The sequence below is a fragment of the Nicotiana tabacum genome, chromosome 23, assembly GCF_000715075.1.
Source record: "Nicotiana tabacum cultivar K326 chromosome 23, ASM71507v2, whole genome shotgun sequence".
NCBI classification, from domain to species: Eukaryota; Viridiplantae; Streptophyta; class Magnoliopsida; order Solanales; family Solanaceae; genus Nicotiana; species Nicotiana tabacum.
This window is the reverse complement of record NC_134102.1, coordinates 14,991,412-15,009,952: the sequence shown is the minus strand read 5'-3', so window position 1 is coordinate 15,009,952 and position 18,541 is coordinate 14,991,412. Positions and strand designations below refer to the sequence as shown.

The 18,541-nt window shown below is 36.3% G+C and overlaps 1 protein-coding gene across 1 annotated transcript; it reads left to right on the top strand.

Annotated features, from left to right (window-relative positions):
• The first annotated feature begins 9,429 nt into the window (after positions 1–9,429).
• LOC107772173 (nuclear transcription factor Y subunit B-8-like) lies at positions 9,430–18,137 on the top strand. The gene is made up of 7 exons (XM_075246619.1): positions 9,430–9,706; positions 9,793–9,913; positions 10,048–10,176; positions 16,640–16,769; positions 17,137–17,250; positions 17,341–17,405; positions 17,892–18,137. The coding sequence occupies exons 2-5, from the start codon at positions 9,822–9,824 to the stop codon at positions 17,158–17,160; spliced, it is 375 nt and encodes a 124-aa protein (XP_075102720.1). The 5' UTR covers positions 9,430–9,706; positions 9,793–9,821; the 3' UTR covers positions 17,161–17,250; positions 17,341–17,405; positions 17,892–18,137.
• The last annotated feature ends 404 nt before the right edge of the window (positions 18,138–18,541 follow it).

Here is an 18,541-nt window from a genome sequence, read left to right as displayed (position 1 = left end):
CACAAGGAACTCGTAATGACCGTACCGAGACCTGAAAGCGGTCTTCGGGATATCTAGCTCCCGAATCTTCAACTGATGATAGCCTGAACGTAAGTCGATCTTAGAGAATACTCTGGCACCCCGAAGCTGATCAAATAGATCATCAATATGTGGCAATGGATACATGTTCTTCACTGTAGCCTTGTTCAACTGGCGGTAATTAATACACATCCTCATAGAACCGTCGTTCTTCTTCACAAATAAGATAGGAGCACCCCAAGATGATACACTAGGCCGAATGAAACCCTTATCAAGCAACTCTTGTAACTGTTCTTTTAATTCTTTCAACTCTGCTGGGGCCATACGATATGGTGGAACAGAAATGGGCTGAGTACCCAGTAATAAATCAATGCCAAAATCAATATCCCTGTCGAGTGGCATACCCAGAAGATCTGCTGGAAATACATCAAAAAAATCCCTTACTACAGGAACTGACTCCACAATAGGAATATCAATACTAACATCTCTCACATAGGCCAGATACGCATCATACCCCTTCTTAACCATTCGTTGAGCTTTAAGAAATGAAACAACCCTGCTAGGAACATGATTCGAAGTACCTCTCCTCTCTAGCCGTGGTAGACCTGGCATAGCCAACGTCACCGTCTTGGCGTAGCAATCAAGAATAGTATGATAGGACGACAACCAGTCCATGCCCAAAATAATATTGAAATCCACCATATTGAGTAGTAATAAATCAGTTCTAGTCTCAAAACCACTGATAACAATTAAATACGACCGATACACACGGTCCACAATAATAGATTCACCCACAGGTGTAGATACATAAATAGAAGAACTCAAGGACTCACGTGATACGCCCAAATACGGGGCAAAATAAGAATATGTGGAGCCTAGATCAAATAAGATTGATTCACCTCTATGACATATCAGAATAATACGTGTGATAATAGAATCGGATGCAACGGCCTCTGTCCTAACAGGAAGGGCATAATATCTGGCATGGCCTCCCCCTCTAGGGAGACCTCTACCTGTCCGACCTCCACCTCTGGCTGGTTGTGCAGGTGGAGTGGCAATTGGTGCAGTAATCATGGCCTAAGAAGCCTAAGGGCCCTATGGAATAGGTGGGGCATGAGAAATATATGGAGGTGCACCCCTCCTAAATCTGGGGCAATCCCTCATGATATGGCGAGTGTCACCACACTCAAAACAAGCCCTCGGAGGATGTGGCTGCTGGGACTGGCCCGGGCCTGATCGACTAGACTGCCCGCTGAAAGCACCCCGTACATGAGGTACAGTAGACATTGGCGGTGCATAATATGGAACCTGAGGTCTGGGAGTAGCCGGAATACCACTAGAATCTCGAAGTGCTTAGTGAATAGGATGACTCACATAACCTCTACCATGACGGGCTGTAACTGGGGAACGAGAATTATTATATATGCCAGAATCTCGGGGTCTCTTATCTTCCCTCTCTTCCCTCTTTTGGACCCGCATACCTTCTAATCTCCTAGCAATTGACACCACATGTTGGTATGTGATGTCCATCTCTAGCTCTCAGGCCATACTGTATCTGATATTAGGGTGGATACCCTCAATAAATCTGCGAACCCGCTCTCGAACAATAGCAACTAGGGCTGGTGCATGTCTCGCCAAATCACTTAATCAGACCGCATACACTGACACAATCATAGAACCCTGGCACAACTGCTCAAACTCTGCACGCCATGCATCTCTAAGACTTTGAGGAACATACTCCCTTAAGAACATATCTGAAAATTGAGTCCAAGTGAGTGAAGATGCCTCAGCGGGACTATCTAACTCATATGCCTGCCACCACTGGTAGGCTGCTCCTCTAAACTGGAATGTCGTGAAAGAAACCCCACTGGAATCCACAATACCCATAGTACGAAGGATACGGTGACATTCCTCAAGAAAACCCTGAGCATCCTCTGAAGCTAAACCGCTGAAAGTGGGAGGGTGGTAATTCTTGTACCTTTCGAGCCTGAGATGCTCCCCCTCTAAAACTGTTGTCCTAATCTCACGCCGAACTGGGACAACTGTCTGCACTAGTATAACCTCTAGGGCATGGTCAACTTGGGCCCGTGGCTCTGAAGTACGGGCGGCGGGAGTCTGTGCTCCTCCCCCGGCCTAAGATGTGACAAGAGCAAGTGAAATTAACCCTGCCTGAGCTAAAGTGCCAAACATACTCAAAACCTAGGCAAGAGTCTCCCGAAGTGTAGGAGTAGTAATAGGCGTCTCAGGTGCCTGCTCTCCAACTGGAGCTACTGGTGGCTCTGGTGCAGCAGCTCGTGTAGGTGCCCTAACTGCACCACGTGGTCTCCCTCAGCCTCTGGCTCGACCTCTGCCCCGGCCCAGGCCTCTTGCGGCTCCAATAGGGGGCGCGGGTGTCTGATCATCGGATCCAGTTATGCGTGTCCTCACCATCTGTAAGAGAATAGAAAGATAATTGTTTAGAACTTTGAAATCAACAAAGGCGCACGATAAAGAAATCAAAGAAGTGAATATTTTCCTAACAGTTCCATAGCTTCCTGAAGATAAGTACTGACGTCTCCGTACCGATCCGCAAGACTCTACTAAACTTGCTTGTGACTCATAACACCTATGAACCTAGTGCTCTCATACCAACTTGTCACGACCCCAAATTCCCTCTGTAGGATGTCGTGATGGCACCTAGTCGCTAATACTAGGTAAGCCTATCAATGCGGAATAATAATAAATATCCGAAATAAATAAACTACAATTCAAATAATTTTAACTCCCAAAACCCGGTAGAAATAAGTCATAAGCTTCTAAGAATTTATTCTCCATGTCTCTATACATCAGAGTCTAAAACAAATAATGGAGACAACATAGTAAGATAGAAGGGGACTCCAGAGTCTGCGGACGCTGGCAGATATACCTCAAAGTCTCCTCGTACAGTTAGTTTACTGATACCTCGTATGATAAGATGTACCTGGATCTGCACAAAAAGATGTGCAGAAATGTAGTATAAGTACACTACAGTGGTACCCAGTAAGTGCCAAGACTAACCTCGGTAGAGTAGTGACGAGGTCAGATCAAGCCCTACTCGAAAATAAATAATGGCATGGTAAAATGTTTAACAATATAATAGATAAAATGACAATGGAAATGAATCAAGTAGTATGCCACATTTAATTACACCAAATAATGGCAATTAATATCTCGTGGAAACAAAATAAAATTTCCTTTCAACTTAAAAAAAATATCACAACAAATAATCAAAGGCAACTGCGGCCATAAATCAATATCAACAAGGGAACTCCCGAGGTACCGCCTCGTAGTCCCAAATCATAAAAAAATTCACAATATCTCATTTTCTTATCTCACTGCGGGAGCCTTCACAATTTATTTGAAAGAAAATATTTTTTTCGAAATAGCATCCCGCGTTTTAGCCATCCTTATCACACCGCATGACTTCTAGTAGTTCCTCCTACTAGCCACGCGTATCAAGAGACACTTATCTCACCGCATTCGTTTCAATACTCAGACCTTATACTACCTCATGCGTATCAATATCACAATATATCATAATTTGCACCTCAAGTGCTCAAATAATTTAACTTGCCAAAATAATTCAACAACAATATTTTTCCACAATAAAGAGGTCAGGGCTCATGCCAAAATAAATCATCAATAATATTTTTTCACAATAAAGAGCTCACGCTCCATCATAATGAGTACAAAAATCTTACAAAAATATTCAGGAATAAATAATTCAGGAAAATAATATTTTAAAATCTTTAATACGTTGCTTAAATATCAAATTTAAAAATGTCAAATACTTCATATTAATAATATTTAATTTAAAGAAAATCAACCTTCAAATAATGCACAGAATAAAAGAAACCAAGTTTCAACTAAACATGTAAAATAATTAGCAGAAAAAGGTCAAACAAATTTAAGGTATATATTTCATATCAATGATGAAAAATATAACAAGATAAAATAATTTAATAAATGTGCAAGAGTGATCTACACAATTTAAAAATATAATCTTTCACACTTAGCCCGAGTACACACTCGTCACCTCATGTACATGACTTTCAACACATTTCAATAATCACATCAATACCAATCCTAGGAAAATTTTCCCCCACACAAGGTTAGACAAGTCACTTACCTCGACTTGCTCCAATTTAACCAAGTACTATACTTTTTCATCGATTTTCTAACTCTGATCGACTCGTATCTAGTCATAATTAATTCGATACAGTCAACAAAAATTATAGGAATCAATTTCATAAGAAAATACTATATTTTTCAATAAAATCCGAAATTAGATCAAAAATCGCTAGTAGGGCCCACATCTCGGAATCCGGCGAAACTCACAAAATCCAACAACCCATTCAATTACAAGTCCAACCATACCAGTTTCACCCAAATCCGACTCAGAATCGACACCGAATTCTCAAAAATTTATTTCTATGAGATTTCTAAAAGTTTCTCAAATTTCTATCTCAAAACACTAATTAAATGGTGGAAAACAATGATATATTCGTGTATATTGACCAAATTCGAGTTAGAATTACTTACCCCAATATTTTTCCTTGAAAAAAAATCAAAATCGCCTTTCCTCAAGCTCTAATTCGTCAAAAATGGCAAATGGGACGAATTCCCGTGTTTTTATAACTTACATATCTGTCAGGGAGCCCGATTTTGACAGGGAGCCCGTTTTTGTCAGGGAGCCCGTTTTTGACAGGGAGTCCGAGGGAGCCCGATTTTGACAGGCAACCCGATTTTGACAGTATTTCTAGTAGAAAAATTACAGCAGCTTTTGGAGCAGCTAAGTCCCACTTTTGATCCGTTAACTATCTGAAACTCACCTAAGGCCCTCGGGACCTCAACCCAATATACCAATAAGTCCTAAAACATCATACGAGCTTATTTGAAACCTCAAATCAAATCAAACAATGTTAAAATCACAAATCACACCCCTATTCAAGCTTAATGAAACTCAAGAATTTCCAACTTCTACATTCGATGTCGAAACCTATCAAATCAAGTCCGATTGACCTCAAATTTTGCACACACGTCATTAAATGACATAACATAGCTGTGAAAATTTTCAAAACTGGATTCCGATCCCAATATCAAAAAGTCAACTCCCCGGTCAAACTTCCAAACTTAAATTCCTATTTTAGCCATTTCAAGCCTAATTTCACTACGGACATCCAAATAAAATTTTGATCACGCTCCTAAGTCCAAAATCACCATTCAGAGCTGTTGAAATCATAAAAATGCTATTCCGGGGTCGTTTGTACATAATTCGACATCCGGTCACTAATTGAACTTAAACTTTTAAATTTCCATCAAAATTCCATATTTGGGGCTAGGGACCTCGGATTTTGATTCTGGGCATACGCCCAAGTCCCAAATCACGATACTGACCTACCGGAACTGTCAAAATACTGATCCGAGTCCGTTTGCTCAAAATGTTGACCAAAATCAACTCAGTTGAGTTTTAAAGTTCTAATTCACATTTTAATCCATTTTTCACCTAAAAACTTTTCAAAAAATTTTACGGATTACGCACGCAAGTCGAGAAATGATAAATAGTACCTTTTAAGGTCTTAAAATATAGAATTAATTATTAAAATTAAAGATGATATTTTGGATCATCACAAAAATAAATGTTAGTATATGAATGAATAGACTTATCAGAAAGTTCAATATATTCTAGTTTGGACCGAAGTGCTAGTATTTTACCTATGAACCAATCATTTAAATACTCGACCAAATAAAAACAATCATACATATTATCTAATTGAATGTAACATAAACTTGAATTTTAAACATAGCTCATAAAAGATGTTCTAGTTTTTCCACCATATTAATGACGTAAAGTTTTCATTTAAACTTTACATTTTTATGTCGACATATTACGCAGTTCATGTTTGGAAAGGATTTGTATTAGCTATAATTTTAATTGCTTTAAAAGTATTAAATATTTGGACTTTTTATATAGTATTATTTTAAATATCAAAAAGGGCCAAAATGTCCCTAAGGTATTGAAAATAGCTCAATTTTGTCCTACTTCCACCTATTGGGCCATAAATGCCTTTAACGTTAGTTTTTGGGCTCAAGCTTACCCTTATATCTAACAGAAGTGCCAACAATACCCCTAACGTATTGAAAATGGCTAAGAAATACCCTCTGTTAACCTTTTGGTCCGCAAATGCCCCTAACGTTTGTTTTTGGGCTCAAACTTACCCATATATCTAACATAACTAACCTGGTCAATTTTTTTACTTTAACTTCGCAACTGCTTAGCACATTAATGGATTTCACATGATCTTTTCAATGGGAACTAATAGTATTTTAATATATAATGATAAAGCTAAAATATTAGCAAAAACTGTTGTTCCATTGTCATATTTGCTTAATAAATTCGAGTTATAGATCATAATTAATAGAAAAAACTACACCGTATAATTTCTCTTAAAAATAATATCATGTAAAATATATATTAAAATACTAATGTATAATATACATATTTTTATATATAATCAATGTATATTGTTTATATATTTAACTAGTGAATGTAATTATTTTTAGCCGACCGTCCAAATATGAGTTTTTAGTCAAAATTGTCCCTTATCTTTGGGGCTAAGTCTAACTTTGTCCTTTATCTATTGCCCTGAGCACTTATTATCCTTTAAGTTTGCTAAACTTGAGCAGGTTTAGTCCATTTAACAAATAACCCAAAGGGAGACCTAATAACTAACACTGATTTCACTGAGTCAACTTGGTAAAGAAACTTTCAGTACTCAAATTTTGCAGAACCGATGTAGTGAACCTAAACTTGTTTAACAGTCCGGATTAACCCGGTTCTGGATCGGCCCAGACTAGTAGTAAACCGGACCGGCCCAGATCGGTGGAAGGTGGCCGGGTAGGGCTGGGTTTGAGGGGCTAGGGGGTTGTCCGTGTATATATTTTTTACCGGTTAACCGGACCGGTCAAACCCGATCAATAAAAATTACTGTTGAACCGGTCAAGAATATTAAAAAACAATCTTAATAAAAAACAATCTTGAATTTTAACCGGTTCAAATATATAGGAGCGGGTCAGGGTCGTTGGATATTTTAAAAGATATAGGTATGTTTTATAATTAAAGATTTTAAATAATTTTCTTTCCATCTGTTTCTTTGTTTCTCCTTTAGAATCATATGAATAGAACATTATCATTTTTATGTTTGCAAATTAAAATTTATACTTGTTAAACTTGTTAAGATTTACAAAATTTGAAGGAAAAACTACACCGTATAATTTCTCCTAAAAATAATATCATGTAAAATATATATTAAAATATTAATGTATAATATACATATTTTTATATATAATCAATGTATATTTTTTATATATTTATCTAGCGAATGTAATTATTTTTAGCTGATCGTCCGAATATATAGGAGCGGGTCAGGGTCGTTAGATATTTTAAAAGATACATATAGGTTTATTTAATACAAATAATACACGTGGCGGATTAAGAAAATATCACATGGCGAAATTAAAGTCAAAAAATTGACCAGGTTAGTTCTGTTAGATATATGGGTAAGTTTGAGCCCAAAAACAAACGTTAGGGGCCTTCTGTTAGATACAGGGGTAAGTTTGAGCCCAAAAACTAACGTTAAGGACATTTATGACCCAATAGGTGGAAGGAGGGCAAAATTGAGTCATTTTCAATACCTTTGGGGCATTTTTGGCCCTTTTCCGTTTTAAATAAGGAAGGATTCAATATACAAACTTTTAGGTGATTATAAGATCCTAAATATATTAGGTAAATAATCAAATGACTATTTTATCCAATGTGAACTCTATTTTTAAAAAGTAAAAAAATCAGACGATATTTCGCTAAAGGCTTTCGTACTTTTAATATAGTATAGATATAGATAAATTACGTTTTACACAAGTATATGAAAAAAGAAAAAAAGTAAAACACCCCAAAATTAAACCCCACGACTACATAATTCCCAAACGTTGGATTGCCATAACAATCCTAATCTACCTCCACGTTCTCCACTTCTCTTACTTTCTCCTATACATTTATTATTTATGCCATTTGTTTTTCAAAATTATTTTTTTCATTCTCTCTTTACTCTGCTCTGAATAATATTCTTAGAATTTGAAAGTTAAAGTTGTCCGAATTTAAAAAATTGCGGATCGTTTCAAACCTGAAATACCATTTTTTTTTTCTCGAGTTGATTTTAAAGGATGCAAGGGTAACATATTCAACTTTCTCATATTTTTTACTTCAAACTAAATCATAACTTATTGTATCTGTAAAATCTGTATGTCAATTTTCTTAGACGCTAAGATGACTCCTATATATTCAATATTGGACGATAAATTCTCAAAAGCTTATATTGTCTCATTTTCTCATACATTAAACTTCCTCTTTTTCAATTTTATTGATTGTTACTTAGCCATTTGGTTCTAAAAATTATAAATATTTGAATTTGTAGTAAGCATATAAGTAAAAAGAAATTATCTGTCGCATGTAGATATTGTATTCATTTAATTACTTCACTCGTTTTGTTACTTCACTCTAATCAATACTTACTTTGTTCTTTTTGTTAGTACTGTTTTTATGCAACATGTTAGTTATTTGAACTATCGGATATTTAAGAAATGTGTTGCCGAATTTAAGATTCATGAAGAATTTAATCATTCAGTCTTTGTAGGAGATATATTTTATAGTTGTCAAGTCCTCGCGAGGAGTTATTTGCCAGGTTGATGTAGTCCATAATGCGAAATCAATTTCTATACCTTCACCTATTTGTTTCGCATGTTGTTTTCTAACGATAATGGTTAGAGGAAGTGTCTATGAAGCTTTAGAAACTTATTTTATATTTTATTCGAAACCCGAGCCAGTGTAACTCTCTGTATTTTATATTTATCAGGAGAGGGTATATATAGTGATGACAGTATATGTCCTTCCTCCTCATTGGTTGCATTAGAAAAATTATAAAATATATATAAATATTTAACTGCGAACCCAATAGCTAAGACGAGTTATGTGTTCGGTGACGAATTCAGAACCCATAAACTTCAAATTCTAGTTTCGCCTCTGATAAATATTACAAAACCAGAATTCTTTCAGGCTCCTTTGTATCAGCCGTGTTTTTAAACTAATATTTTTATATGATAAATTATATTTAATATTTTTCGCGCAACACGTGAGTACGGATACTAGTGAAATTGCAATAAGAATTAACCCAAATAACAGTCAACTCAATCTCTTAAACTAAAAATAGCGACGGATATAATATATTTATAATTTATATATAATATGTGTATAACGGTATATAATCGAAATAAGCTAAAAAGGAGTAAAAAGTAAATGTGACCTATTTGTGTATCAATCTTTAACAAAAAATAACCGGGCTAAGGGCTAAGTGAAGGGACCAAATGTACATCGCCCTATTTAGAACGTTAGGTTCTGTTTCTTCCCCACTTCTCTCTGCCGTCCGATCTCAGTGTGTAACGCAGTCAAACACCAAGCTATAGAAGTTATCACAAAGCGCGCCAAATACAAAATAAACCTCCTTTTCCCCTTCCTCTCATTTATCCTCTCTGAGGAAGCAAAGCAAACGAATTTTTTTTATAGAAAAACACAGAGAATTTCTGATTCAGCTGTAGGGTCATCTGTCAAGTAGCTAAGGTTAGGTCATATAATTATGCATTGTTATTATTATTTAATTCCTTAAATATTTACTTATTAAGCATTGTTATTTTATGCATTTTTAGGTTTAGGGTTTTGATAGTAGTGTTTGAGGATGGCGGAAGCACCGGCGAGTCCAGGAGGTGGTGGAAGCCATGAGAGTGGGGGTGAGCGGAGCCCTCAATCGAATGTGAGGGAACATGATAGGTAATATTGAAGTATACGATCATCTCATCTAAAAGTTTAAGCCGTTACAGAAAAAACTTTTAGATGATGTATCATCTAAAAGTTTAAGCTGTTAGAAAAAATACATTTTATTTACTTAATTATATTCTGCACAGGTACCTTCCTATAGCAAACATTGGTCGCATAATGAAAAAAGCATTGCCTACTAATGCTAAGATTGCCAAGGAAGCTAAAGACACTGTTCAGGAATGTGTCTCTGAGTTCATCAGTTTCATCACCAGCGAGTAAGCTTGCTTTTTATCTGATCAAATCTCATAGTAGGAAAAATCTGGCTGGGAATTTACTATAAGTTAGCAGAGGCGGATCTAGTATTTAAAATAGATTCAATCTTAAGGTTCTAAGCAATGAACGCGCGGTACTTTTAAAATCACGGACGGATTCTGAATTAATATTTATTGAAAATTTTATGTGTGTTTGTGTGTGTATATATATATGTGTGTGTGTGTGTGTTCTTGGGCTCAGTTGAACCCATAGATAATACACTCCATCTGCCTTTGAATCCAAGTGGTTCAACGAAGAGAAAAGAACAAAATAGTTAGTGACAGGAAACCGCTGTCAATACGAGTCAAGAGTTTAGAGAGCTTCATAAACATAAGGATTATTTGATGAAGTGAGGTGTTTCATTGCTGGCATCATGGAGGTGCAATAAGTACAGAAGTAAATACGTTAGCTCCATTACATGATGTTATGCTAGTACGGAAAAACCAAAAAATGTGGGGGGAAAGAACACAAATCTGTGTCTAAGTTAAGGTTAGGGAACTAACAAAGTCTAGAAATCAACAATATTATTTACATGGGACATACTGGTCCAACCAAAATGACAGAGTAAACATATAGCCTTCAGGGAGTGATTTGGAGTTGAAATTCTATTAAAACATTAGCGATTTCTCTCTGTCCGTAGGCACCTTCATTAACATAAGAATTTATGTGAAGTTTGATGTGTTGTTCATTTTACTTTTACAAATGTTTAAATTTGAAGTGGAATTCTTGGAGTTATATATTCTAGAACACTTTACTTCTCCTTAGAAAGTTTCTTGGGATCTCTTTTAGGCTTAAAATATGGTGGGATTCAAGTATTTTTTGCTATCATATTCTCTGAATATGTTTTTTGTGCTTATGGATATGAGTTAAGTAATTTGTTAAATTTGTTGAAAGTATTAACTTGTTCGAAATGTAGGCGTGCTTCTCCATTTATGAGTTCCAAAATTTTGTAAACAATAGCAAGAGCCGTTTGCTAACTATTTTGAGCATTTCAAGAACATTTGCCAAGCAACCTCCTCTTCTGAAAGACTAGAGATGGTGTTTCTATGTATGGTTAAAAAAGATGCAAAGACACATGCAACAGTACTTCAACAAAGTTTAGCTATCAACTTTCTGAAGAAGCAAGTAAAAAGCTTTAGCTAATCGCCAAATTTTGAAACAGTCAGCTTCCTGTGGCCAATCCCCTATGTGCTTGGCCTACTCCCTGTCACTGCTTTTCCCTATTTGCCTACACCACTATATCCTTTCTATAAGAGCCAAGGGGGCACATGAAGACCTGGAGATAGGAAACTGTGTCATTTGATCTGAGAGCAGAAAAAAAAGGGAAGAGGAATTGATGATTTATACTAATGGGTGAGAAACAGCTGCCATTTGATGATGCTGTTGAGAGAAACAGAGACAAAAGAGGGGACACGAGAACAACAAGGGCTCCTGTCCTTCTGTCCTGAGTTTGTGTGTAACGGAGACACCAGGGAGGAAGGGGAAAATAAAAGAAAAGGAAAAGGAAGGAAGCAGTGGAGGGAAAAAATGCTGGCAGGTCGGCATGTATTAAAAAATAAAACTCGGTGGGTCAGTCTATACTTGGGTATTGTGTGGAACAATCCTTGGCTAGGATCGATAAAATTCTAAGTGATCTTTTTTTCTTCTTCTATATTTAAGTAAAGTTTAAGTGGTCTTTTATACTAGAAACCATTGTCAATTATTTTATATTATATTTTCAACTTTTAGATTCAAATCAGAAAAAAGCTTGTTTTCATTTTTTTGGTACAGAGAAACATAAAACTAAAGATATTACAGCAGATCCCCTTAATTTTCTTTCTTTATGTTTCTCGAACTAGGATTTTAGGTATTCAGCTTCCGGCTGCACAAATATTTTTCCTTTTGTTTTGCTATAAACAATTGAAAGTTGGTGGCAATTGCTACTTTCCCCCTTCCAAATTGATTGTGCTCGTTTTTGTTAACTAATGTCCTAGAAGACTGGTACCCACATCTTTGTTATGGTATTCCCAATTGCCAAGTCTCAAAAAAGTTATTCCCACTTGGAAAAGAATATTTGTCATTAGTCACAACCATGTATAGATGATGGTAAAAAGTAAACATCAAAGTTATGACGACACCCACTTATTTTTCTTATTGATTTATCTGTGTGAAAAGGTAAAAAGGGAGCATTGAAGGTACAGTAACAACATGCTCTTAGTTGTGGAATAAGAAAGAAAACATAAAAGTTGGCCTCCAAACAGAATAGAGGCATTATATTTCTAGTTCAACTCCTTCCCTTTGGGCAGCAGGGGTTGCACCTATCCTTCACTTGTCCAAGATTTAAAGGTCAGATAACAATATGTCGAGGTTGAGGACCAACTCGCTAGGTGAGCATCTTCATCTTCCACTTTGCAAATTGATGGTTCAAATCTAAAGTAGCGTGTCTTTCACTTTTTTCACTTCCTCCTCCCTATATGCAGTTAAAAAAATCCAATAGACCATGTCAATTGTATATCTGAAAAAGAGGCCACCTTGGTTGGCTATTTACAAGGATAACTCACTTACTTCTCAAGAGGAAACACACATTCTTAAAGGAAGCAAAATAAAGTATAAAGCTTTATATAAAATGTTTCTAACTCAATATTAGATGATCTTTACTTAAGGCTCCTAAGGCCTTTATATAGGCGTACATCTTAAGTAATTTCTTTCAAGAATCAATGTGGGACAAACTCACTAAAAGATAAGAATGACAACTAATCTATCAAGATAAGGATGCTAAATAATCCATCAAAAATAAGGATGACAATTGTTGAATCATCATCATAGGACAAATTGTTGTATCATCACATGATAAGCTGCAATATCAGCAAGTGATAGGCTCATGTGTCATTCTTCTGGTGTTGGAATATGTCCAGCTTCAAATTTGAGTTTCTTTTATGTCTGCCATAGTAAGGAGACAAATCAACAACATTAAAAGTAGTAGATACATCATAGTCTGCAAGTAGTTCAATCTTATAGGCATTATTGTTGATAGTCTCCAAGATATGAAAAGTGTCATTTGCTTCAAGACATAACTTCTTACGAGACTTAGGAAAACATTCTTTCCTTAAGTGAATCCATACTAGATTTCCTTCTTTGAAAATAACTTGTTTCTTGTGTTTGCTGGCTTGCTTTTCATAGCGAGCAGTTTGAACCATAGTATCTCAAACTTCCACGTAAAACTTCGTGATGTAAAAGAGAATGCGAACCACTTCCAGTCGCAAAAGAATGACGCAAAAGCTGATCACTTGCTGATATGACAAGTTATCACTTGTTGGTGGAACAACTTATCATATGATGATGCAACAACTCATCATATTATGATTCAACAACTTGTCATATGATGATTCAACAACTTGTCATCCTTATCTCTGATTGATTAGTTGTCAATTTATCTTAATAGATTAGTTGTCATTCTAGTCTTTGGTGGATTTGTCCTACATTGATTTTAAAGTAAAACTACTTAAGACGTGAGCCTATGTAAAAGCCCATGAGCCTCAAGTAAAGATCATTTTGTATTGAGTTATAAACCTTTTATATAAAACTTTGTGTTTTGGTTTGCTTCTTTTAAGAGCGTGTTTCCTCTTAAGAAGTGAGTTGTCCTTGTGAATAGCCAACTAAGATGGCCTCTTCTCCGGCTATCATGTCATAGTGGGGTTCCTAACCTCGCCAGTATTGGCACACACCCCGATGTTCCGGCATCACCAGCAAACTGAGAATAGCACCTATTAAAGCAGCTTTTTTTGGTTGGCTAGTAGTTAGTGATGCCCGCCAAACTCAGCATAAGTTACAGAGGAGAGGGTTTTCTCTGTGCAGTAGATGTTATTTTTGCAACTCAGAGGAGGAAACAGTTGAGCATCTCTTCTTGCATTGCAAATCTCGAACATAATGGGCATTTCTTTGGTTGGTGCTACCTCAAAAGATTAGTAGCTTGCTGGAAGTGTGGCAATCCCCGAGAGTAAAAAGGAGCTTAAAGCTAATATGGGAAACTATTCCCAACTGCATAATGTGGACATTATGGCTGGAGCGAAATAAAGCATGCTTTGAAGCGAAGAGACTGTAGATTGCTAGAGTAAAAAACAAATGTATTAAAAATTTGTATTTCTGGTTTTATAGCAGTTCTTTAGATGAGATGGACCAATATTTGGATTTTTTGCACTTGTTAGGAGAAAATATGTAGTATGAATTAAGTAAGAGTTGTAGTCTGGTCCTGTACTTTTTCTATGTACCATCTTGGTACCAGCTAATCCCACGAATTCCAACGGGTGAATACCCTACTTCATATATTCTCTCCTTAGATTGTTGGAGATTTTCTGGAATTGATTCGTGGGAAACGAGCCCAAGTGAATTTAGTGCAACAGGTGATTGATGATCTCACCCTAAAATGAATTTTTAAGTTGCTTTTATTACAATATTTTCTGAAACATATATTGGTTTCTCTATGGATTTTATGACTTTAATTGAACATTGCATGAATGGGACAAGTACTTGCATCTTAACATTGCACATAGCATGTTGGCTATGACTATATGACTATTTTGCAATGTGAATATTTATATGATAGGATTAAATTGCTTTGAATATGATTTTGATTAATCGTATAATATAAGAATGCTATCGGCTATGTGTATGAAATGATATGTGTAACAAAATTATGACTATGAGAATCTTATGATATTTAACAGAAACGTTTAATATTGTTTTACAACTTAGATGGTATATAGAGAGTACATTACAAACCAAAAAAAGAAGATTAATATCGTTATCAATGCAGATGTTTCAAGAATAAGGTATGATATTTGATTCGTTACATGAAACGTCTTAGAGTCAGGATGGCACTTGACACAAATAGGTATACTTCTTTTCTTTTTTTTTGATAAGTAATTAAAGATATTATAAATTTATGCACTAAGCCAGTGCATCAGGCATAATTACAGGTTGTGCAAACCCTCTATTGTATCTAGCATTCCATCTACATCATGTTCAGTTACCAGATTGCACCAAAAAGCTAACAAAAAAATACATCTCTGTTTAAGGCTGTGAATATTGCTCGATGTGTCTTCAAAAATTCTATTGTTTCTTTCAAGCCAGACAGTCCACCAAATAGCTTGAGGTATAGATATTCCAAGTTCTTAGAGATTTCTTACTAATCCCCTCTCTGCTCCAACCTTGCAAGAGCTCAACAATTGATTTTGGCATGGTCCAGCTCATGCCCAAAATTACCAGAAACATATTCCACAGCTGCCTAGTGACCGTACAATGCAAGAAGAGATGGCCAACTTCTTCCAGATGCTCTTCACACAGTGGACATCTACTGCACAGTTGAAACCCCCTCTTTTGGAGGTTCGATTGTGTAAGACAAGCCTCCCGAGCAACAATCCAAGAGAAACAAGCAACCTTCAAAGGAGCCTTGCTTCTCCAAACCTTTTCCCAAGGACATAATACCCCGTCGCTGCTAGAATCCAAGCATGTGGTAACAACTTTTGACTGAAAAGAGACCCTGTTGATCGCTTTTCCAACCTATGGAGTCTGTTTTGTTGTGATCCAAGGTTATGTTGTTTAACCTCTGAAGCAAAATACATAGTTTTTCCACTTCCCAATCATTAAAATCCCTTCTAGGAAAAAGATTCCACCCTTGTGTTGAAAAGAATACTGCAATTTCTTTTGGAACGAAGCTGTGGCAGATGCTTGATTAGCCATTATGTGTGATACTCTGATGTGAATGGAGCTTATGTTGTTACCATACACAACTAGCATGGATTTTCTGGTACTTGTACAGTACAGTACAAATGGTTATTGTGTATTGTTAGACTACTTTTGGTAAAGTGTACAACCTATTGTAAATTCCACGTGGCTTAAAGAATAGCACCGGCTGAGATTGTACGATCCAGGTTCAGGCCAGTTAGCATAGAAGGGCAAACGTGATATGAAAGGGTAATGGCGAGGGTGTCTTTTATTGCTAACTTTCGACGGAGGGCAAAGTTAGACAATATCAAGTAGTTGAGGGAGAAATTTGAACATTTTCCCTAGTTCTTATTGATGTGGAACATAGTAAACGGTGCCCCAAAAAAGTTTGCCAGTTTTATTCATTGCGTGTGTTATTTTACCGATTTCTTTCTTTGGATCAGAGAATTGTGTGATACTCTACTCTTTCTATGGGCACAGATAGATTTTGCTCTTTTCAACGCTCAAGATGTGAATTCCAATCCAACTATATTCGCTGAACCTTTGACTGAGGACTTGTGCATATGTTAATACATGACTCTAAATCGAAATAATGTTGAAATATAATGGTTCTGAGATAGCAACTTTCTTTGAACTAAGACATCGGTTTTTATTAATTGACACATGGAGCTTGTAGTGCCTGGTCTGCATGTGATTTTGGACGCTTTTTCTGTTCTTTTACAGGGCAAGTGACAAGTGTCAGAAAGAGAAGAGAAAGACAATTAATGGAGATGATTTAGTATGGGCACTGACCACCTTAGGATTTGAGGAGTACATTGAGCCACTAAAGGCCTATTTGATTAGGTACAGAGAGGTAACTGCAGTTCCTTCTCTTTTTGCAACAATGAATAAGCTTGAGTGTATGAAGAGTTCTTGATGTTCTTGCACACGTGTTTACAATTGACAATTAAAGAGAGATGGAATAGTTCTTTTCCCCTCATCTGGAAGATCTGCTGTGCATCCGTGGTCTATATGAACTTTGTTACTGTAGTAGAACCTGTAATTTAATCCCCATATCATTTTCCAATTATCAACTGATCGATGTCTCTTTTTCTGGTGATCGAATTATTCTTTTTGCTGGGCTGTGGGTTAATCATGGTATTGCAGATGGAGGTATGCATTGCTTCCCCGCATCAATGATATAGAGTTGCTTATTGTCTTTAACTCTGATATGTTACTAGCTATGCCCCGGGGATTGTTTCTAATGTCAGGGAGACACCAAGGGATCTGCTAGGGGTGGAGACGGGCCTGCTAGAGAGGATATAGTTGGAGGTCAGCTCAATTCCAGTACACAGGTAAGAAGGCACCAAATCTCTGTTCACCGTGTTCTGGTAAGTAATGTAGGTTTTATTATTTTGACTCCTATTTTTCATGGAAATTGGCAGTTCGTCTATGAAGGGTCTTTTACACACGGCTTAGACTATGGGAACTCCCAAATGTGAATTTTTGAGTAAGTGCTTCTTCATTCTCCTCCCTCCTGTTGTGAATGTTTAGTAAAATAAGAATGATTTCTAGCACAGTAAGTTCTCATGCTAAAAAATCTGGCTTCTCATTCTTTTTCCTTTTTGTGAGAGGGTTTTATTTTTTATTTTTTTGATAACCGTGTGTGGGATAAGACTAGGTATGTTGTTGTTGTTGATAACCGTGGTGTCTGGTTATCAACAAAAAAAATAAAAAATCCTCTCACAGAAAGGAAAAACAATGAGAGGGGTTCCTACCTCTCAAAAGCGTGAATTAATGTAAGACAAGGTTGAAGCACAAAATTTTGGGGGGAACTACAACTGAACTGTAAATTACTATCAGCACTGAATGAAGAATATTACATTTTCTTTTGCTGAACAGAGCTTAATATACTTCCTTCTACGATGCTGTCTTGAAGAACATGTACGCATTGATAATCTAATTCAAGTCCTAATTGTTTTTTGTCAATTTGCAGAAGAACGATGGTGCAGATACGAGTATCTTCCGCCTTCTGCTCTTGCTGATATATGTGCTAGACCACTCAAGGATTACAGTGTTATTTGTTTGAAAGCACTAGTAACCTGAAGTATCCTGCAAATCTTGAATTAAGCGATACTAACACTTTTGTTTTCTGTACTACTCTTTTAAGTACTTTGATGATCTGTAAATGCAGTTTTGACTTTTAATGTTATAGACTGATAACAATCTTCTTTTTCTGCAATATTCGCCATGTTCTAAGGTTGAATGACCTTAGCTTTTCTTTTTAAGATCTCACTTTTGGGAGTGAGCAAAATCATTCTACGTATTTTTCTGGTCAGAAACCATCATCTGTGAGGGTACTGACTCGAAATTTCTGGGACGCTGAACTTAACCAAAATAGGCGTATGTAGATGAAAGCAACCAGATATTATGTAGGTGTATTTTCTGCTTTGTAAATCTCCATTGATGTTACTCAACCAAGCGTTTTTAGCATTGCCAAAGGATTGCGCAGTCAAAACCAGCTAGTAGAACTAATTGCCTATTGGGGAAAGATAATTTTATTTATTAAAGCGAATGGGGAGAACAGGAACTTAAGAGCTAAGTTATTGTTTGCAGTTAAGGAAGAATATATTTCACTTCTTAACT